Source organism: Takifugu flavidus, chromosome 1 (assembly GCF_003711565.1).
Source record: "Takifugu flavidus isolate HTHZ2018 chromosome 1, ASM371156v2, whole genome shotgun sequence".
Lineage (NCBI taxonomy): Eukaryota > Metazoa > Chordata > Actinopteri > Tetraodontiformes > Tetraodontidae > Takifugu > Takifugu flavidus.
The window spans coordinates 8,695,142-8,717,510 of record NC_079520.1 but is presented as its reverse complement, the minus strand read 5'-3'; the positions used below and the strand labels follow the sequence as shown (position 1 = coordinate 8,717,510).

General features: G+C 42.3%; 2 protein-coding genes and 1 long non-coding RNA gene across 3 annotated transcripts; 1 reads left to right on the top strand and 2 right to left on the bottom strand.

Annotated features, from left to right (window-relative positions):
* The first annotated feature begins 1,618 nt into the window (after nt 1-1,618).
* Nucleotides 1,619-18,006, top strand: LOC130525751 (coiled-coil domain-containing protein 148-like). The gene is made up of 16 exons (XM_057032867.1): nt 1,619-1,808; nt 1,992-2,416; nt 2,879-3,102; nt 3,516-3,637; nt 5,442-5,545; nt 6,433-6,524; nt 6,619-6,770; nt 7,363-7,458; nt 7,555-7,736; nt 8,188-8,326; nt 10,209-10,415; nt 15,095-15,235; nt 15,989-16,107; nt 16,503-16,620; nt 16,780-16,911; nt 17,374-18,006. The coding sequence occupies exons 3-16, from the start codon at nt 3,054-3,056 to the stop codon at nt 17,515-17,517; spliced, it is 1,797 nt and encodes a 598-aa protein (XP_056888847.1). The 5' UTR covers nt 1,619-1,808; nt 1,992-2,416; nt 2,879-3,053; the 3' UTR covers nt 17,518-18,006.
* Nucleotides 15,535-16,799, bottom strand: LOC130525819 (uncharacterized). The gene is made up of 2 exons (XR_008950593.1): nt 16,633-16,799; nt 15,535-16,563 (listed from the first exon to the last, which is right to left on the bottom strand). It is a non-coding gene; the product is annotated as an uncharacterized LOC130525819 (long non-coding RNA).
* Nucleotides 17,682-19,932, bottom strand: upp2 (uridine phosphorylase 2). Its single transcript, XM_057032985.1, has 7 exons — nt 19,677-19,932; nt 19,480-19,594; nt 19,229-19,387; nt 19,036-19,150; nt 18,749-18,958; nt 18,523-18,669; nt 17,682-18,387 (listed from the first exon to the last, which is right to left on the bottom strand). The coding sequence occupies exons 1-7, from the start codon at nt 19,742-19,744 to the stop codon at nt 18,245-18,247; spliced, it is 957 nt and encodes a 318-aa protein (XP_056888965.1). The 5' UTR covers nt 19,745-19,932; the 3' UTR covers nt 17,682-18,244.
* Between the last annotated feature and the right edge of the window lie 2,437 nt (nt 19,933-22,369).

The following is a 22,369-nucleotide window of genomic DNA, read 5'->3' as shown; positions in this document are numbered from 1 at the left end:
CCGAAGCGTGAAAACTGGGGCCGTTGTAGAAATTCATCTACATATGCAGCTGCACATGCACAAGGATTATCTCCAGACGGAACATGCTGTATGCCTGCAGTATGGATCTTTCATTAACTTTATTCCTATATAAATAATGAAAGCACATCTGTTGGGATGATCCAAACCGTTAGCTGAGGATCTGGACTATATTCTTTCCACTTGTATTCATATTTAATGCAGACTGTCATTGTTTGCATCAGAGTTAACCATAAATGCAGTTTTCTTCTATGGACAAATTCAATTACCTTATTAAAGATGCATTTGCTGGCTGGTAAGGGGGTAAACACAACAATCAAACTGACACTCCAGAAAAGCACTATTTTTAAGGGCACTTGACTGAGTAAATTGCGTAGAAGGGATGGTGACCTTCTCTTGACTGAGGAAAAGAAGTTGAAACTTCAGCACTTTGCACACATGCGTGCACAGGCACAAGGAAAATTTTGTTTCCAAGGGGCAGAACCTGGAAATACTTTTCCCCTTTTTTTCAGGAGAGGCAGACGGCGTTTTGATCACCAAAGAAAAGAAGCTACTCTGTAGCATTGGGGCGAGAGCTCAGGCCTTGATGTGGAGCCAGAAATGGGGGGTAAAAGAAATACAAGGAGGAGAGGCCCACCAAAGGCTGCTCAACTGTTGTCAGTTCTGATTAAAAGGGATCCAGCATGAAGAAGAGGGGGTCAAACGATCACACTAATGCACAAAGGGAGGTTTTAGAAAGCACATTTCTGTTTTTGTCTGTGGTGGCAAAAGGCTATATGATAGTAACGAAGACAAAAAGCTGGAATGAATTTGCATTAGAAGCAGCAAGACTGTTTACTGGCGCACAACAAGACAGTTAGAGAGCTGATAGGTGGATTCCACAGCAAACTACCCTCGGCGGCTGTTAGCTGTGCGACAGTGTGCGCATTATACGTTAATGTGAATCATGAGGGGAGTAATCTGGAGATGCCTCCTGAGTTTGCATGCATTTGTCTGTGTCTGCATGTTTGGGGGGGACATGCATTAGTGATGCAGGACAGTGAAACACCTGCTTCCCCGGTCATTGATTTTTCAGTGCCGCAGTCGTGGCCCCACCACACAAAGTTGCGCGACAAATGTCCTGTACAAGCAAGACCGCAGGGTCAGACAAATACAGAGGTGAAACCTGAAAATGGCTTTTGGCTGCATGTTAAAGGCTGATGCTGCAGTGTGCATCAAACCAGACCTACTTATTAAATCTAAGTAGGACAAGGCAGTGGACCTGTGCTAAGTTAAAGGGTGTAAATCTTGAATGAGTGACAAAGGATTTGAGGCATCCACTAATTGGTTTTTATAAATACTGCACGTAAATGGATTAAGCCAGATAGATTGACTCTTTCTTGTCAGCTTCCAAGGTGAGCCGACGTTTCTGTCAAAGGTATGTTATTGTAGCCTTGGGCAAGGCAGCCAGCTTAGCGTTTAAGAGACGCCCCTGCTTAAAATGCAAATAAGGGCAATTAAATATGGCGTAGTTTGGATGTAAAGTGTAAAGGGGGGAAGCTTATCTTTTAGGAGCAGGCGTTCTGGATCTCCGCCCCTTAGTGACCTCGCATTCCAAAGATTCCCATAGTCGGACCTAACCTCACCTGCCTTTTCCTTCAGCCCTTCAGCAGCGTGCTTTTCAGGGGTAGGGAAGGAGAAAAGTGCGATTCTGCACGCTGAAAACTAACGGTTTAACACTTTATCCGCGTCAGCCGACCAAGTTTTCATCCTGACGACACCACAAAGCAGAAAAGAGGTCCGCCCCATAGGTGAGCTTTTGCTGGCGATGAACCGACCACAAGAACCAGATTAGCTTCATGTGAGATTCTCCCCGGCTCTGAAAGACTTAACTTTGTCTTTCGCCAGGCATCCACAGCAAGAGCAAACAGCTTCTCTACCAAATAAATTCAGCACTTTGTGAGTTGAAGTTGCAGTTTTTGTCTCCCGCACAGATGATTTCATTCCTCCCCCCGGTTAACTGGAGAAGCGCAAATAAACCAAACTGGAATTTCAATAAATACCTTCAGAGGAGTGCTTTCGGAGTGGCCGGGCTGTGGTTCGGATCTACATCTGCGCATCTAAGTTTGTCGGTAAAGTCCAGCCGTTTAGTTCCATGCATGCAGACGAGTGAAAAGCGCCTCCATGAAGGCTGGAGTGGAAAAGAAGACAACTCCTCTCCGCAGCTCCCTGCTTCCCCCAGCAGAGCAGACCGAGGCAGCGCCACAGTGCATGACGTCAGCGGGAATGTGGGGAAGGGGTTCGCACTCCTGATTGGTTAAGGGGACGAAAGGGGGCGTTCCCGCTGAGGCGCGCGTCGTCAGAGAGGATGAGGGTTCCCTTGGTTACGCGGTTTGTCAACGTTAGGAGATAGCATTAGGTAAGCTAGCAGGGCTCAGTGGATGTTTACTGTACCTTTCTGGTGTTTATGCTCACTATATAGTGTGTTTATTTAGTTTACGTCGTACTTTAAAGTGCATGAATCCACGTAAACGAAACTCCTCAGAGTAGACAGTCGCTAAAACAAAACGTGAATGGCTAATTTTTCATGAAATTGTAATAGGATGTTTCCTTGTAGCTATCGTTAACTAAAGCAGCAAATGGCAAATCAATAATATAACAAGTCTTTGCTGCCTTCAATTTGCTCCAATTGTTAATTCATGTTATTGATTTTAAATTCTAACTTTGTTTTCTCTGGGTGTTCAAATTAAAGTCCCTTATAAGGGTTAATGAACAACATTTGACGTATTGAGCAAGCGTGTTATATTATACGTATTATATTAATGGTTTTATTTTAAGGCCTTTTCATTTTCGTTTTATTTCCATTTTTTTTCCACATAAGGTCCCAGACATCCACCATAAGTGGCCAACCCTGAGTGTAAATGTTGGGAGGGAAACCAAAAAATGAACTGTGTTGGTGAAATGTCCCCCATTGAGTTGTAGGAATCCACAATATTAGTAGAATCAGTCTTCCATCATCAGATGCATGTGTGGCAAAAGGACAAAAACCAGCCGTTATGTCTGGAACTCAGAGATTCAACACAAGCTACAGTGCAGAGGGAGCAGGTAAGGTGGTGTTTAAACATTGCCAGCGTGTGATATATTTGCCCAAACGATGTGTTGAACAGATGTCTGACAGAGTAAAATCCCTGGGCTGAAGTCTCCAGTTACTGTCTAGTCTTTGATGCTTTTCAGAGGCAGTATTGCCTGTGTTTATTCACCTGCCTCTTTGAGTCACAGCTGAACAACTCCGAAAAAAAAAAGAAAAAGCTGCACGACAGTTTGCAGCACACTGTCGCCCCCCACCCCCCTCCCAAATCACCCCGCCAAACTCTCCCAGTGCTATTATTTTATCTTTACCTTTTATTTCTGCCTTTGCTGCTGTCAGTATAAAGATTTAACTCCAGATATTAAAAGTAATGACATTGCCACAATTCCATCCATCCTTATTCAGTCATCATTTGCTCTCTTCCATCCAGAAAAACTGACAATACGGATGAAAAATGGTGCTGGCATCTCAAAGTACAAACCAGTTGATTATGAACGACTACAAGCTATTATTGATGCCAAACGCCTGGAGACGGATGCACTCAGAGAAAAGGTAATTTTCTTGTTTTCTGTGTCATGCTGTTGTTATTAAAAGCAAATATGTTATACACTCTACCGGTACTCATTATTGGTTATTCAGCATGAAATAAAGAAAAAACAATAATATCAGTCTTATCTAGCAGCTATTAGAAGTACTGGGCTTCATATATACTTGATTTTCATATAAATATGTGGGTCTCCAATAATTTTATATAGCACAGAGTTGTGATTGGGTATATAGCTACAGGAAAAAAATGAATTCTTTCTTCTTCTACACCACATACAGCAAAGGGGGGGGGGGGGGGGGGGGTTCCTTTCATATATAATATGCATTGCATAACCAATCTGAAACAGAGTAATAATATCACTGCTATACACAATTGGATTTCAAGTCTAATGAATATTCATTTGGCTGCCTGGGATTTTCCATTGAGCAATTTTGCCGTCATTTGACTTAAAGCAAAACAAAAAGTTAAATACTAGAGGCAGTGGAGATAAGGCTCTTAGACCTGGGGTGTTTTAATTGCTAAACTGCGGAGGACGCCTTTTAGTATCATCACGTTGCCCGCGGCACAATCCAACCCCACTTTCTGCATAACCTAGATAAGCCGTGGTTGTGTTCACATTCACTCGCCCTGCTGAAAGGCATCTCCCAGTGGTGATGTGATAGAGGCCAAATAAATGAGCAAGTCGCTTCAAGCAGAGGGTCATTTCCACACGGCATGGTCGCCGCAAGTCGAAGCAAAAACCTTCAGCTCAGGTTTTCAAAATTAACCTTAGTCCCGACCAATGGTGCTAAATTCATTTCTACTCCAAACAAGAAAGCAAATGTGCCACGGAACTGAAGCACATTTAATAAAAACAGAGGGTAGCATTTTCATACTAAATGAGTGAGTGAGGGTTTTGTTAATCTAAGTCACAATTAGTGTATATAGACTCTATTGGGTATATATTGAGTCTTCTGGTTTGCATTTAAGGCTGTAAAAATCACTTTTGGAGGGATTATAAAATGTCTGAATGTTCAGAGAAGCACACCAGTCAGTAAACATCTCAGAAAAATGGTTTATAGAGCATCCCAGCACATTTGGATTCAGCATTGTTCAAAGGAAATATGCAGGTTACATCATATATCATGTGTCCTCATGTTTACATAGTCTGTCCTTTAAGATAAAGCAATGGCAGTATAGCAAAGGGAATCAGCCATTATGTGCCTGAATGAAGCGTGGCAATTAATTTTCTTGGGCAGCCCTATTTTCAGTTTGAAGGCTGCAGATTCTAATAGATGTAAAAGATAATCTCGGGCTGAGGCTAACTGCCCTGTACAATGTCCATACATCCAGACTTCCTCTTCATCAGTGGAGGTGCAGCAAACATGTGCATGATAAAAAATTCAGCACACATGGATTAAGATTTTCTATTAATCCAGAATTGATAGCACTTTAGAGAGATTTTTCTACAATGATCCAAGCCAGTGGTGTGTGTACGAAAACACCGATAAAGGACAATAAATGACTGCAGCGCAGCTTCTCTGAAGGAGTGCCCTCATGATTAAAAAGGAAATCTAATGAAGGGAGATTAAGTCTTACATGGCCGTCACCAGCACTGGAACACACTTCACGTGGTATTTTAGTTTGCTGCTGTTTATTTTTCTTTCCTGCTTTGTTTCAGTTGAATTCACCCAATTTATGAAGCCTCGCACAGGCACAATAATGAATGTATTTATATGTAAACACTCCAGTCCAGTCCCATACATCAAAACATATTCCACTTGCAGTGACAGAGTTTATCCTTGCTTAACATTTCACCCTCTGTTCTAGAATAAAAAGCTCCAGTGTGAAGCCAAGGCAACCAAAGAGAGCGGCGTGTTACGGCAGCAAAGACAGGTGTGGTGCAGAGAGTACTCCAGGCTGAAAAAGGCTGAGTGAGAACCCTTTATTACTCCCTATCATTATCTGCTGCAGTTTTCTAAATCTGCTGTAACACCACACAGTGTTTCCACTTAAGCCTCATTGAGCTCAGGCAGGAATAAGCCTGGAAAAAGTAGGGGGTAAAGAGGGGTGGCACACATAAGCTTCAAGAGAAAGATGTGTTGCAGGGACAATGAAAGAGGCGTCAGAAGATTTAAGCTCATTTTCTTGCATCTCTGACATCGAATTTAAGAGTGAAAGATAGGGTGAAGTCAAAGTTTGAGAGATGTGGCGATAAAGGGGACAGTTTGGAGGAAATGTGCGCTGAGGCAGCCGTGCACTCCACCAGGGCCCCGGCAGTCTGGTACCTTGTGATGTGAGAAGGGCAGCTCTAGCTCTGGGATGCAGCCTGGTTGGCCGTGTAATGACCGTCTCTGAGACACCCAAGGTTAATGATGTACACAAGTGTGAGTCTCACTAATGAGCATACTCATAATGACGTGTTGCCATAGGATTCCGCACAATCACCTACGAAATAGGCACTCATTTCTCTGTGGTTGTCGCTATGGTTACTGTACCTGTTGTTATTACTCCCTGTTACATGCTGTTAGTAAAGTCAGTTTATTTAACACCTCATTATAACCAATCATAGAATTTTTTCACTTTATTTTGAAAGGTTTTTTTTACCACTGAAGCAAATCCAGATAAACTGCGAATCTCCTAAACATGTTAGCAGTTAGCTAACCTAAAGCCAAACTGAGGCTCTTTGTGTTAATAACAACTGTACACCCTCCTAAATCACAGTAATCTGAGTGTAATTCAGTTCTCCCAGATTTTAGTTTGCTAAGAAATTGTTTTGTTACTCCATTTTTATTTTTAATTATTTTACACTGTGAAACAGGGAGAAGGCTGAAAAAGATCTCTATGACTTTCTAGAAGAGATTGTGGAGAGTAATAAAACAGATCCTGACATCAGTATCCTTGGAGATTATGGTAACTACCAGTTGTGGTATAGAATCAGTGACTGCTGCTTTCTGTTAATTACTGTGTAAATATGAATATCTTTCACACCCGTGCTGGACGCTAGCGCTACTCCTCCAGTCGGAGCAGGATGCCTTCCGGGATGCCACGGTAGAGCCTATTTTTCAGCTTAAGGAAGACCTGAAGATTAGACTGGCTGAAGAACAACACCAGCAGCGCAGGGCCCATCACCCAAACTGGGAGCAAGTTTTACAACAGGTACTGTGGAACAATGACCTTTGGCTCTGTCACTAACCTCTGTGCCTTCAGTGCTGAATCTTAAATCCTATCATTCACTGCAAAGACCCAATGAAAACAGCCCTGTGCATCTAATAGTAGTGTCAGCCCTCGGCTGAGAGGGTCTCTAAGGAAGAGCAGGTCTGATCTCAAGACTGTCTGCTTGCCTCTACTCAGTACTTTATTCATGTGTGTTGGTTTTTAAGCAGTGACACTGTTGATTACATGGGAACAGTAGAATAAGTGACTGTGAGTGCTGTAATCATTTCTAAATTATAGTTATATTTCTCATGCCAAACTTGACACCATACAAAGTGCTGGTGTTTTTTCGTTCAAGATTGTCAGTAACTTTATATTTTTAAGCCGGTTTACGGTCTGAAATACAAGCTAAACCTTGTTATTTGTCACCACTAATAAGCAGTTAGTGACTTCTAATCACCCCACTGAGAAATGTGTGGAAATCTAGATATGAAGAACTGGAGAAAAGAGCTTCTTACCCAAAAGATTATCCCTGCCAGTAGAATTTCAAAATAATCAGGGTGAGATCTTTATTTTTTTTTTTTTTAATGAACAGATTCAATTTGTGAAAGATCAGCAAGCTGGAATAAATGACAAACTTGATGAGGAGTGTTTTTCCTTAGAAGAGGAGATAAACTCTCTCAGTCTGGAGGTCAGTGTCCATCATTGTTGTACTGAGGCACGATCGCTACAATGTTAAAGTCAAGGTTTATAAAATCGTACTGTAATATTGCATCCTCTGCTGCAGGAATACTTGGATCTCAATTCAGTGAATCTTGTAAACCTAGAGGATGTTCCAAAGGAAGTCCTGGATTCAGACTGCCCTTACCCTGAGTTGAAGGCCTGCCTTCACTTCGCCTTCCACTCCCAGATGGAAACATACCAGAAAAGGCTGCAGACTCTGCAGCAGCAACTAGGAAAAATTGACAGGCATGTCTGACAGCTGGAGGTCCAGCTTTGCTTATTTTTATTACCTCTTGTATGTACTATATTAAAAGAAATGACACTTTAATGATTCCCCCCCCAACAAACGTGTGTACCGTATAGGTAGAACTAAGGGGGCAGATATAAATGACAGAATAAAAGCACAGCAGTTCATCAGTGTTAGAAGCACTGTCTGCAGAAGCAGGCAGTTGTGCATGACACGTCCAGCTCACTATGAGGTTGATTAATAACGCAAAACACACTTTTATTTAAATACAGTCAATATGCAGCCCTGTGAGCAGTGTGCAATTTATGTTTTTTTTTGTTTGAATATGAATAAAGTGGAATACTGAGGGCAATAGGATTATGTTTTCTTGGTAGGCTTTACCAACATCAAGACGACAATTCTAAATAAATGGCCTGACAAAAGCTTTGATTTCCTCTTTTGATTCTGCAGGTTCGGTGGGTGGTGCACAGACGATCACCAGCGGTTCTTGTTCACTTTGTCTCAGTACACTCGTGGCATTGCCAACAGCAGGGAACTCTGCATGGACATGCTTCAAAGACTCTTTCCTGACAGAACTAGAAAACAGCTGGTCAGTACTTTGACAACATATGTGAGAGGAAAAATATATTCCTCCATTACTAAACTGAGAATAATAGTTACACACATAAAAAGATAATATAATGTACTCCTGATAAGGTTCCTTTCCTGGTCTGAGTACTAACCACTGGGCAAAGGGAGGTTAGATGTTTCAGGGGCATTGGTGTTCACTTCCCGTGTGTTGCTACCCCAACCCTCCTCTCTCTGTCTCTCTTCGCACACACACACACACACACACACTCACTCTGAAGCATCCTCCCAGTTTGAATCTCCGTCACCCTGATCAATGTAGCTTAGCAGCCCGAGTAACCGCGTGAACAGACACGGAGACAATGATCCCCTCAGCACGCCACAGGATGCACCATGTCACCCACTGTGGGCGCTGAGCTCACGCCACCGCCCAGTGTCACCATGACAACCGTCAGTGCCGCTCTCCTTGTGCACCCTCGCCAAGAGACCTGTCTTCATATCAGTTCCAGCTGGGTGGTGCATCGCATTTAAAGCTGTGATTGTTCACCCAGAGGTGGGGGGGGGGGTGAAATTGATGTGTTTCTCAGCAGTTGGCTCCACACTTTCACAGATGCAGACCCACCAATGATGTAATGCTGATCCAGACAAACTCAGATAGCAGGATTTTGTACATACGTATGTTGCAGATAATTACAGATTGAGGTTGCTAAGAGAAATTACTAATTGCAGAGAAATTGTTAAAGTGTCTTTTCTGGGGTTACTTTAATTACCGATAGAAATCTGAAATATAAGTAAAGGGCATTTTTCAGAATCCCAAAAGCTCAAAAGGATTTATTTCCTATTTGAAGTGAGCTGGATGATCATGAATCTCTGGAATAAATTGGAAAACAGAATCCTGTTATTCTGCAGCTTTCAGAACTGCAGAATGGCTGCACCATGTCTGGGGGCTCTTGCCTGTCTTACCAGCTACATCTTTAACATGGCTATGGAACTGCCTGTATCATGCTTTGATGGGAGGTTTAGCTAATTAAACAGTGAGAAAATAAGCTACATCATACCAGCTGGTTCTGACAACCTTGTTTGGATCCACACTACCAGGTCCATATGGGTTTTATAGCACAGGGATGAAAACAATATCTTAAACATATTTCTTCTAATTCCACTCAACAGGTCATAAGTAATTTTGGATATTCAGTCATTTGCAGACAACACGCTCCACCAAATAAGAATCTGACGTAAGAATGCTTGCAGTAGATGCTTCTATGGTACGCTTCATAACTCTAAAGTTCAGGGGTCACAACAGACAAGTGAGGAAAAACAGGTTGATCTTTGTTAAGTTCTGTCTCGCTTTAGTCAACATGATTTGCTTGAACGCTTCAGGCACTTCTGTTCTGTTGGCAGCTCAGACAGCGCACATATTTTCTGTAAAACCAGCCAAGCATCTAATGCCATCCTACCATCAGTTAGCCACTATTAGCCCATAGATGAATATCATTCCATCTATTCCAGTGAAGCAGCCAAGTGATCCAGCCTCCGTGAGCGCTGACACAATGATGAATAGCTGGAAGAATCCCTCACATAGAAAGGAAGTGTTTTTTCTCCCAGACATTTCACAGCCAGAAGACAGGAACCATTTTATACGATACTGATGCTGGTTGTGGTATGGAGCTTCCCTGTGGTCTCGCTGATCTTGTTATAAACAGAATAATTTATTTATGGGTGTCTGATTGTCATTCATTTGGTACAACCTGATGTTAGGTGTTTAGGCTGCACCTGTTGTTCTTCATATAATCTATGTCTAGTGTTACTAATAATTAACATAATTAGCTCAGCTAAAGACCTTCTGTTAAGCCTTTCGGTCATCCCATCCTAACAATGGCTTTTTTATGCACGTGGTTTTGCAGCTGGAGCATGAACGTGTGTGGGACATGTGGCGCTACACCCATTTACAGCTAAAGGTGGTGACCCAACAGTGGCAGCGAGACTATAAAGAGCTTGTGAACCGAGCCCTAGTTACTCTGGAAGAGGCAAAGCATGCCCACCAGGAGGAGCTGAAGCTCCAAAAAGACCGTAAGCATCAGCGGGACGTCTGCCTCCAACTCAGAAAAAAGGTTTGTGCCTGGAATTGTCACATTTTGAACCCCAAAGCTTCCTTATTAATGCTGCAGTTTCCTGCCACCAACCACATTCAATCGCAGCAGGGAGGGAATCTGTCATTCAGATACGATTCCTTCTGCCGCTTATCCAGAATAAGCTCTCTTTTACTATCCACCTTTTCTTTTTATAAATCTCATATGCTGTTGGATTGGAAGGGGTTTTGCTGGCCTGCGGCATTTTACTTTGTTGTTTTTCATCATGTACCATGTGAAGTTGTTGTGATGTCTGGCAGATCGGATCAGCTCAGCGTGGTGACTGACTGGCTTCTTGTGTGTATACAATAGTTCCCCTGATGAGGCTGCATATAACACCAGGCTGCCTGACAGCATCTCTTGCCTTAGTCGCCACTTGGGAAGGGCTGTGAATACAAACAAGCTCATAAGGACAGTCTTACAAACATGGCGCTGCGGTCTCAGAGGGATTCTGGTTCACATTCGCACATCTGTACAAAATTGAATTGAATTTCTTGTCCCTTTTTTCTAAATTCATTTTGAATTCCTTCCTTGAAATTTACCTTAAAGGTGCTAAAATGTTGACAGCTACCTAGAATTAAACTTCCCCACAAGCCACAGATGCACAGTTGCATAAAGCATCAATAGATGTGTACTTGTGCTAAAAAATCCATGCTCCATTCTCCGTGATTTTATTTTTCCGTTCTTTTGAAACTTTTGTATTTGAAATGGCTCTCTCGGCTTGTTTGACGAATGATATAATTTCCAAAGATGGGTAACAACATAATTGATCCTACTAAATCTAAAATAAATAACTGTCTATAACTCTGTTTTTTAAGAAGTTGATGATTAGCTATTAATGTTATGAGGCTCTCACATAGAGAGGCCTGTACAGAAAAAGTGTGTGAGTTACTGAAGAGGCTAAAAAGAATAATTCTGCTTTCTTTGCAAATACAACTCACACAGCTGATCATTAAATCGAATTGAAATGTTAGCTTAGAAAAAACTGTATAGGGGATTATTGTGTTAATGTTTAACACTTTTCTTTCATTATAGGCTACAGAATTGCCCATTTCTGAATCTAGTAACCATTCCTAAAAGTGGTTCTCATCTTTAATATAAATGTTATTTCATTTCTGTGACTTTTCCACAGCATGCGCTTTGTTATCCACGCTGATGTTTGCATGCGTGAGGAAGCTCAGATGGATGCCAATCATTCTTTCCACTGCCTTTATCATCCCAGCACATTGACTCAACAGCGAGACAAGATGGATCTGCTTGTCTAATGCTTTATTCACTCCCTCTGACCCATGCAGCTCCCCTCACTGCTGTACGCTGCTCTTAACAACTCCCAGTCTACACTTTCAATTTATTTATGGTGTTTATGATCCTGGTTTAATTTGGTCTTGATACACTTGCAGCACATAGCTGTCAGCCAAATGTATTAAAACGTAAACGTTTGGATCATTTAGAAGGAAAGAGTTTACAGTATATTTATTGAAGAAACTTTCACCAGATAATTTTTTTTAAATATCTGTTTACTCTGAGCCAGGAAAGTCATTAAAAAAGAACCTTTAGGTAACCTATGGAAAGTCTACTGTGTAGAGTTCAGTAGGGGAACCTAAAGAGAGCCCGAGGCAACAAAATACAGTAATTGCAACCACAGATCTACAAACATTTCCATCTTATTCTGTGAAACGCTGTCCTTTGTGTCAGTGATGATGCCATGTTATTACACACAAAGACTTTTTACTGACCATTCCCACCAGCGGAGCCAGTGCCAGTGGTCGGCAAAAACCATGTTGGATCTTGTGCTCTGGCTGATGCATCATAATAATCATGCAAATGAATAGAGAGTCGGCTGAAACGGTGGAGTTAACATTATTTTTAAATAGATAAATGCGACAAAGTGCTGCTGTGAGGGCACTGGTCTGTGGATTCTCTGTTCCTCCAGATGGGAACGCATATTAGATTCTTATTTGTAGTCGGTCGTGACTTTATTGTCCTTTTTGAGGAGTGTGGCAGCTCAGCTGACATCTGATGGATGTTTAATTGTACAAAATGGCTGAAGATTCATTTCACCGCAGCTTCTCGAGAGCAACAATTAGGACCTGTGTGGACAGAGATGGCAGCCATTTTTTGACTTTTGAAATGAGATGTAGAGTCGTGGGACCATGGAAGCTAAAATGAAACAAATTATTACAATAACTAATTAACATTTTCACATGATGTTCAGCTCATCCCATTCCAATTTTTCAGCGAAGAAAGACTCTAATTAAATCAGATGTTTGTTCTGCAGTGCGGTAGCGGCTGTGATTAGCTGGCATTGTCACTGTCTTGCTGCTCCTTTCAGCTCCCACTTGTGTTTGGCTCCAAGGCATCTTTGATGAGCGATTGTGTTTTCCACACGAGTAAATAGAGCCTGGAGGGGAAGGCAGATTGATGCTATATGCTCAGGTGGGAAACAGGTCAGAGGGAGAAGAGGACATTTAACGCCATTGCAGGTTTCTCCCCTGTAACAAATTCACATTATTTGAGGTAAATTGCCTATTTAAGAATCCTTGATTGCAAGTACAGTTAAAAAGAAAAGGTCTGAATAATCTTGCCTGACAGAGGAAATCATGAGGACTGTAGAGTGACTAAAACAAAAGAATTAGTGCAAACTGCAGTGTGATCATTCTTTTGTTGTTCTGACATCTCTGCAGTCATTTTTCCAAACTCATGGAAATGGATGGATGCTCATTTTCCTTTGAATCCGCAGAAAATGAGTTTTTTGTGACAAATGACTGTAGACCGTACATAATGACCATTTTATTTCCATCATGCGAGCTTTTATCTTGCTGCACAAACATGAAAGATATTCCGATGAATTTTGAGTTGCAGTTTGTTCTTTAACCTCTGCTGTCCATTGAAATTAAATATTGAAAATGTAAAAAAAACAAACTCCTGTTTGGTGCTCTGTGAACTGGGCCAGAGGAGACAAAGGAGGCCAGTTGTTGCACATGCTCAGCACACTGCTTGTGCTTGGAAGCTAAGGGTTAGGCATATCTCTTTAGTGGAAACGTGAAGGTTCCGGTCATAGGACCCGACATGTTGGCTAGCCTAATTCTTTGGTTCTGCACACTTTGGTTGAGAGAGGAGCAGAACTCAACTGGTCACCACCTGCGGATGAGTGGGACCACTTGGAAGTGGAGTTTAGTTCTGAACAAGCAGTAATGCTGGCGTAGGACACAGTCTTAATGGTTTTCAGTCAGAAAAAGGGGGCATACCTACTCCAGGTCAGAGAACAATCGCCTCAAGTGGAGGAGTTTGATTATCTTGAGGTCTTGTTCACAGAGGAGGAGCAAATGGAATGAGCAATGAAGAGATGAGAGCTCCCTGCAAAGAGAGAGTCCGGCAAAGCTCTCCATTTTGTGGTCAGTTGACCCTCCTACCCTCACCTGTGCTCATGAACACTGGGTAGTGACTGAAAGAAAAAGGTCAGGGCTGCAAGCAGCTAATGTGTTCAATATAGACAGTGTCTGGGTTCAGCCTCAGAGAGAGGGTAAGGAGCTCAGACATCCATCAGAATGCCTCCACAGTGTCTCCCTGGGAGATGTTTTGATCATCTTCAGGCTCCCAGGGCCAGTTGTAGCCCTCTAACACCTTGATTTTTCTCCTAGAGGAACTGTTGGTGGCAGCTGGAACTGGTGAAAGGTCAACCCAGATGTCAATGAGCAGAGGAAGTCCAAACAAACAGAAACCTCTTCACCTTTTTATCACAAACCACAACAGGAATTAGAGCATGATGCACAGCATATAATGAAAATCCAACCATAAAATGTGAAAGTAGGGCTCTAAATATCTCAATGTGCCAATATTTCTAGATTTCTGTTTATTTCTCCAGGCTCTGTGATGCCACATGCTGATGGATGAGAAAAGTGGATTGTTTTATGTGCTTTCATACATGCAGCAACTTCTATCTCTCAGGCAGGAACAATATGCTTGGTTTTCCTGCAGGGCGCTAATGTGTGTGAGGCCGTCTTCATTTGTAGTTCAATCCCTTTGAGATTTCTGAACTCTTCTGATGGATCTGTAGGTCTAAAACTTAATACCCGGGACATGCAGTGACTCAGCAAGCCTGTCACTCACTATACAGCAAGTTTAGATTATATCTTAGATATAAAGCTGGATGTTGGTAGGAGGTAAATAAAATCTTAAATGTATGTCTGCTTCCTTACTAAAGCTGATTTGAACTAACAATGTCGATGCATTTTCTAAATTGATACTCTTTTTTTAGCTACATATAAGTAAATTGTGGATTTTTTCAGAAAATGTCCCCACTGTGCTCTCCTTTCAAGATCTAAATAGGTCCCAGTATTCACACTTAGCTTAGCAACTTTGCAAAAGTAAACGTGTTATTACCAAGCACATTGGGCATATCCATCACGACATTATTGATGTTTTTTGAAGTATTTGATGGTTCAGTGATTTGAAGGGTCTTGTATTTATTTCCCACAAGTGTGAAAGGCAGTCGTGACATCTTCAGCAGCATGGCACTGGGTCCCAGGTGGTTGTCTTCCTGTGACTGATTCTATTCAGACAGCTGATGATGACCAATAACCTGCTTTTTATTTGCCCTCGTCGTGTATTTGCGTGTGTGTGTGTGTGTGTGCGTGTGTGTGTGCGTGCTTGTGTTGTAGCTGCAGCAGTGGCGAGCCCAGCAGGAGGAGGTGGCGACGCTGGAGGGAATTATTGCTGCTAGACAACGAGAGAGAGAAGAGGCGAGGCTGAAGAGGGACCAGGAGAAGGAAATGGAATTCAGAACAGAGCAGAGAGAAAAAGTAAATATCCTTAAGACATTCGTTCCCTCCTGCAGCTTTCACCTCTCATTAGCATTTTTGCATGTGAATAGAGTGTTTTGAAGGTGTAGTACAAGCAATATTGACTCAATTCAATTTCAAATATTATTTGTCAGAAGTATAAGGAATTACTGATGAATATAGCCATATTACATTACCAAAACCCTCCAGATATGAGTAAAGGCTGCAGAGATTCACTTAATTCCATTAGTTAATCGTCAGGTGACGTCATTCATTATTTACGTGATACATCACATCTCTTGTAAAAGGCCAGACCTTAATAGCTGAAACGTTTCCTTTATTTGACCACTTTTTGATGCCACACAGACTTTGTGTGCATGCACTTAAACATTTAATTAAACGAATTAAACAAATACTCTGTTACAATTATCAGGGTGTCGTTATAATTCATTTGTTATTGTTCTCACAGGTACAACAATACTAGTGTGTGTGTGTGTGTGTGTGTGTGTGTGTGTGTGTGTGTGTGTGTGCGTGTGCGTGTGCGTGTGTGAGTGAGTTTAATTAACTGTCTCTTCAGGGGTCTGTTAAAGGAATATGAGCTACCTGAGACACTGATTAATGAGGACCTTGAGGCAGCATCGCAGCCTCTATAATTTGCAACAAACGTGTCAGCCTGTTGTCTCTATACTTTTACTTCTGGATCAATCATTAGGACACTGTGAGTACACTTCTTGTAACTTTTGCATTGAACCCCTGGTAAAATGTTTCCCCCAGATCAGGCAGTTTCACGTGAAACAGAGGAACCGGATGTATGTCGTTGAACAGAGAGAAAGAGAGAGACTTGCTCATCTGAGGGGCGTTATGGAAGAACAAGCAAGGGAAGATAGAGAGAGGTGAGTGCCCCAAAGATGCCTTTTGTCTCCAAATGTCCCAAGTAAAAACAAGTCACCCAGTTGACTGTTTTTAAGCTAAAGAGTAAACTAGTTCATTTTAATCTGATGGAAAGGAGTATATTTTATTCAGCAGTGTAATGGCAGAAAGTGTCGACCTGATCATTAAGCAGAGCTTTAGAGGCAGAGTTTCTCTGCAGAGAGACCGGCGTTAAAACTGGATAATGGTGTTGACTCATAGGCGAGGGGGGGGGTGAGTAGGATAAAATCAGATGATGGGAGAGACCCTCGGCTGCCTGGAGGCCTGCAGTGTCAGAAGGCAGCGCTGATGGTAGCGATGGCAGAGGGAGAGATGCTGTGTTCCGCTCTAATGTCCACCCCCTCCCTGCTTCCACCAGGGTGCAGTTTCGGGCAGATTTGTTCCTGAAGAGATGGGCAGCAAAACAGGAGCAGGAGCTTCTACGACAGAAGGAAGACGAGGAGATTCAGAATCGTCTGGAAGCTCTGCGAATTAAGGTGTGTTGTTACCTGCTCCGAAGCTCTCATCTTCTCTGGTTTCGTCCTCAGCTTGAGTGACCGTCCCCTTGGCTTCCTCTTGACTGGGACAATACTGCCACCTTGTGCCAGTGGGTAGAAAGAGCTTGATGATAATAAAACCTTTGCTGTGGATCTTAGGTTAGAGTGGTGGCAGAAGGAGACCCCGACAGGATGATGGCACATACGGAGGCTTGGAAGAGTCGACACAGGCATGACGAGTGTGAGGTCCAAAGGCCTCTCTACCCTCTGAACACATACACAGATGCACAGGTTAGGCTTTAACACGCTGTGACTGATTACAAAATGACTTTACTGCTGTCTATCATTTGCCCCAGAGCCCTGTCCCTGGGCCCTACTTATTAACAACCTCCAACGGTCCCCTTCCCTGGTTTCCCTGCCAAACAATGTTTAGTTTCATCTTGGGTGACACTGACCCAATGACCTCTGCAGAGATGGGTAAATTATGCAAGTTCTGGGCACATCCGTTATTATTAGTGTTTACTTTTACCTCATAAACTTTGTACTTGACCAAGGCCACCAAGTCAACGTGTGCCTCTCATGTCATAAGAGCACAAAGTGGAGTTCTTGCATAACAGCAGCTGGTGTGCAGAGAAAATCTTTCTCACGAACTATGAACATGTCAGAAAATAATCTGAAATCTAATCTAAGTACCAAAGGAAATGCAAGAGCTGGAAATGCATTTATCCAGTGGTTATCTTCTTTATTTTGTAGATTATGTCTGATCCAAGAGTGCGTGCTGAACAGTCTCTGTGGAAGGCTGGGCTGCATCACTCTCAGTATGCTAAGAAGGTCCTCTCCACCATTCATCCCCCCAAACCACCAAGAAGAGATACCAAATCCACACTCAAATTCTGACCAGGTGCCTGTTTGGGTTCAAGTGTCAAATTTCCTTTTTTTCCTTTTCTTTTGGAGCAGCACATCTTTATTTCACATGCACTTCCTTAGTCCTATTGTGATTCAGTACAGGGTTAATTTTAGTTTTATTACTGAGAGAGGTGGAGACAGGAAACAAAACAGACTTAATTTTTGGATTTTTATTGTACTTTTTATGTTTAGTAGCGACTCACGAGGAAGAAAACAGTACTTTATGCTTTTGCTTTTTGCTGATACTAAACCAAAATTTTTATTTGATGATTATTTACATAATAACACACTCAAGACTAAAATGTGTTACAAACCAATAAACAAAACAGCTCACATTAAAAATTTCAAGCTATTCAACATTTTATTTGTGTTTATGTACGTTTTTGCATTTGTGAAAAATATAGATTTATGTCCAACAAAAGCTCACTTTAATCATTAAAATCATGTATTCCATCATTAAATGGACAGAACACAAAAAAATATATACACATATGTATATATAAACATATATATATTTCAATCTAACTTTATAGTACAGAAACGGGAGATATTAATAATATATTAGCTATAACCATATAACTCATATTTTAAGTCATCAAAAAAATCCTCTTTTTAAATAAGTCTCTAATGCACATAAACACAGGTTAAGTACAGTATTTACATTTCCACATGTCGGCCATTCCAATATATACATGCAACGCTTATGAGCAGCAGGGTTTTAGACGTTAAGTCCCAGGCGTTTCTTGATAAAGTAGGACACCAGGTTTTGAGGTCTCTGCTGATACTCCACCAGGACGTCATGAGAGGCAGTGATCTGGTCTCCTTCAAAACGATTCAGCAGTGCAACACAGATCACAGCGGCTGGAGAGAAACATCAGACAGTTAAATGCACACATGCACACATGCACTGGTTATTATCATGTATGGAATCTTTCTGTCTGTGCTTCACTGGCGTTTCTGCTTCCAGGCTTGTATTTTTCTGGCTAGATGAGCTACCTTTGAGGCCGCAGACCCGGCACATGGCTGCAAACACTGTGGACTCCATTTCGATGTTCCTCACTCCAGCCTCGTATGCTTTGCTTAGATACTCCAGTTTTTCTTCATGAGAGAAGGAACAGAGCGCGCCATCCAGTCGGCCTTGACCTGCAGAGATCCAGCATTTGTAACCTCAAGACCAGCTTCTGGGAAAAACCTGAGCGTGGCATGCTTGTGAGGGTGGTACCTTCGTAGAAGTCGTGGGTGCACATGGTGTTTCCAATCACGGTGGGGAAGCTGTTGAGCTCAGAGGAGCACTGCAGGAGCTCGTTGGAGACTCCCTCATCCAGCTCGGTACTCCTGGTGATGACTTTTCCCAGCACCACCTGCTCAAACTGGGGGAGGAAGGAATAGTCCACGGCTTTAGCTGTGATCACCACCGTCCCTGGAGCCAGGCCTACAGGGGAAGATAGCCACGTTTATCAACTCAGTTCTTTTACATCTATTATAATGGGAAAGAGATAAGAACCTCACCAACTCCGCCAGATGTTCCCAGACGAAACAGCACCACATCGCGACACTGAGCGTGATGCAGCAGTTTGATGAGCTCGTGCAGCATGATAGAGATGGAAGGGACACCCATTCCATGCTATGACAGAGACAAGATCAGACTGTAAATCATGAAACAAGGATAATGGCCTCTAAAAATAGCTAACGCCACACTTACGCTGATGGAGAGAACTGGTCCCACTTTATACATGCAGTAACGGTCGGTTCCCGCACATATATCCTGGATCTCTTCGGGGTTCCCAGACAGCTTCAGCTCCTGGTGCATGAACTGGGCAAAGGCCTTCATTCGGTTGGCGCTGCCCCCCACACACACAAACTATTGGGAAAAAAAAAAAAGGATTGTAAATTGAGTGGCCTTGCTTCCAAAAATGCCCGTTTTGTGTTTCTAAAATCCAACATGTTGCTAACCTTAATGTCTCCAAACATTTCCGGAAGGTTATGAGTCTTTGTGCCCAAGCTGAAGTGGTAGAGAATATCCTCCTCCATGGTGTCCAGGTAGGGATTTTTCACTTGCACATGTTGTCTTGGGGGGGGGTGAGACAGAGATTCTTAAGCACAAAACTCATGAAAGTTTTTTATCCAACAAAAGTAGACTAAACACTTACTTGATGTAGTCTTTGTTATCGTTGCCCACGCAGTTGAGTAAAATGGGCGCCATGGCGGCAGCAGACATTCAGAATAACACTCTCACGAAGGTTGATGTAAATACTTCCAACGCTCGCCGTGGTCCAGCTGATATAGTGGCGCCATCTGACCTTACCAGTGATTGGCTCCAGAGGGAGGAGTAGCAGCCATCCATGCTCCGAGGGAAAAACATCCATCCAACCCCAAACAAACACAACAACATGCATTGACATGTGAAACCGTGGTCAGCCTATCATAGAATCATTGCTTTGTGTCCCAAAACAACCCCCCCAACGCAGACTTTAAAAAAACATGTGACGCAGGCTGATAATAAGAATGCCCATTTGAAGGTAATCAATAACCGCTCGTTACAACACACTTTCCTGAGGTAAGAAACGAAACCTCCAAATATCTGAGCGGCATCACGCAGGGTTTAATGTTAAACCAGCCAAAACAGAAAGGTGAAATACAGATATTTGTTTTAGATAAAATAACGATTTAATGTCTCAACCACCAGCTGATCCAGTTGACACATAAATATAGACTCTGTCCGAACATTAGCTACTCATTACTGAGACTGTTTCCACAGAACTGCCCGGCAACAGCTGCCATTTAAAATAACCCTTCTCTCTTCTTAATAAGAAATTAGCCTTCTAAATCTGCATTTAAACAGGCCGTCTATTCCTCACATTTATCCCTCTCTTGAAATGAAGTCTCATCAAAGAGCCTCTTTAATAATTGATTTCACTAGTATCCGAAATTTGCAATTAAAGTGACATTAGGACATGGATGGTGTTGTTCTCTGCCAGATGAATTAGTTCCTTTGAGGACTCTTTTGGTGCTCAGAATGGATAAAACTTTTTACGGCTTAGTCTGGGGCCTTTTTAATCAACATTATAAGAGGTTTGTATTTGACAAGTCACTGACTTTTACAGCAAGGGCGGGTAGAACATGCAGACCTGCTGTGAGCCAAAGCAAACAGGTGAATGTTCTGTTTTCTAAAGCACACGGCCTTTATCACCTCAAAAACAGACAAATCGTGACCTCATTGCTTTGAGTTACAAAATGTGTCGAAGCAGATAATGCTAATAACAATGCTAATTAAACAGCCCACTTATAATGAGGCAACATTGTCCTTGTGTAAGCAACACAACCGTCTGAAGCCATGTGAATCCCAAGTAGTGAATATGACTGTGTTACTACCCTGCTCAGAGGAGTCCAGACCCAGTCCTGAAGGGCTACAATCCAGCTCGGTGTTCCATCCTAACAGGTGAAAGCATTCTCTGCCTGGTAGGACTGGGGCTAGACACCTCTGATCTAGAGTCAGAACTGTAATATATAATATATACCTTTACACTGACACCAGTGTGTTCGAACAGAACCCGGCCATGTTTCTACAGGAGCCTGGAACTGAAGCTTTCAGTATTTATCATGGCGGAGCAGACATGTTCTGTCACTACTTGGGGACAATAAATTTCCAGTGCTGTTTTTTTTTTAAAATCTTTTTTGGGGGTTGGTAATTATTTTAAACATTTACAACAAATATCTAGAACGGGAATATTCACGGGTGCAGTTGTGGAAAATTTTTCCCCTGACCTCATGTCTTTGAAACAGGAGGAGATTAATATATTCGGAATTGTGTTTTTAGTCACTGGTTTGAGTCTAACTTTTGAAAGGACTTCAGAACAGTTGTATAGTAGCAGATGATGGTCCCCCAAGGTAGTGCTGGTGATTATGTGAGATTTTTAGCAGACATTACTTAAAATGTTGGATTTGGATATTTGGACATGTTTGTCACCTAAAATGACAGCTGTGTCCTGAGAAAACAAGATGGCTCTGTGTATTAGAGGGAAAAAAAACTCGGGGGGGTGTGAATTTACAACAACAGCACCACCTTGTGATGGAATGAGCTCCCTCTCCTCGGGTTGACTGGGCTCAGGCCTGAATTGGCCATCTGGATTTCACAAAAGGCTCATTTCCCGACTCCTATTTCATCCGTGCGCTTCACATCTGTTTAGATAAAGAGAACAACAGCAATTCAGTGTATTCAGCACCGCAGCATCACTGTGTGCTCGTGCCTCTAATTGGATATCATATCATCAGGGCCAGATGGGGGATCCAGTAGGTATGAAGCTCTTTTTCATCAGAAACTGATGCAGCCGTGCACGTCAAGGATAACAATGGTGAGCACTGTTGGGTTCACTGCCCATCTAACGCCGCCATTTGCTGCCAGCCTTCATCCGCCAGGATCTGCAGATACCACAGGACTTTACATTGTTCATTCTCCACAATATCTGGAGGAGTCTTCATTTCTGAAACCGGACCTTTCGGTCAATGTTCCTGTACAAAGTTCTACCTACTTGGTTGTGATTTTCCATTACTGCCATTCTTGTCCACATCTCAAGCAGCTGTTATGTTTGGACGGTCTCGAGGGCATCTTTGTGCAGCCTAAAATATTCACTGGATATTTAATTACATAGTGACAGTGGTTTGATTATCTCCTTAGCAACAATGGCACCGCGTCTGCTTTCTAAACGTCTATTTTGTATGACCAATTAAGTTATTAAACCGCCTCTCTTCGACCAGTGAACCTGGCATAGTAAACCAAAAAGCAGCAATGTTTTAAATACCCTGCACTTCAACCAAGAGAAAAGAAAAATCTGTGACAGGAAAA

What these genes read in the sequence shown, in the direction of transcription:
- upp2 (XM_057032985.1), bottom strand. Translation starts at nt 19,744, where the DNA reads ATGTCTGCTGCCGCCATGGCGCCCATTTTACTCAACTGCGTGGGCAAC. An exon ending in GACCAGTTCTCTCCATCAGC is followed by an intron (nt 19,151 to 19,228) that starts GTAAGTGTGGCG and finishes TCTCTGTCATAG; the next exon opens with CATGGAATGGGTGTCCCTTC. An exon ending in CCGGGTCTGCGGCCTCAAAG is followed by an intron (nt 18,388 to 18,522) that starts GTAGCTCATCTA and finishes GTTTCTCTCCAG; the next exon opens with CCGCTGTGATCTGTGTTGCA.
- LOC130525751 (XM_057032867.1), top strand. Translation starts at nt 3,054, where the DNA reads ATGTCTGGAACTCAGAGATTCAACACAAGCTACAGTGCAGAGGGAGCA. An exon ending in CGGATGCACTCAGAGAAAAG is followed by an intron (nt 3,638 to 5,441) that starts GTAATTTTCTTG and finishes CCTCTGTTCTAG; the next exon opens with AATAAAAAGCTCCAGTGTGA. An exon ending in GAACAGAGCAGAGAGAAAAA is followed by an intron (nt 15,236 to 15,988) that starts GTAAATATCCTT and finishes TGTTTCCCCCAG; the next exon opens with ATCAGGCAGTTTCACGTGAA.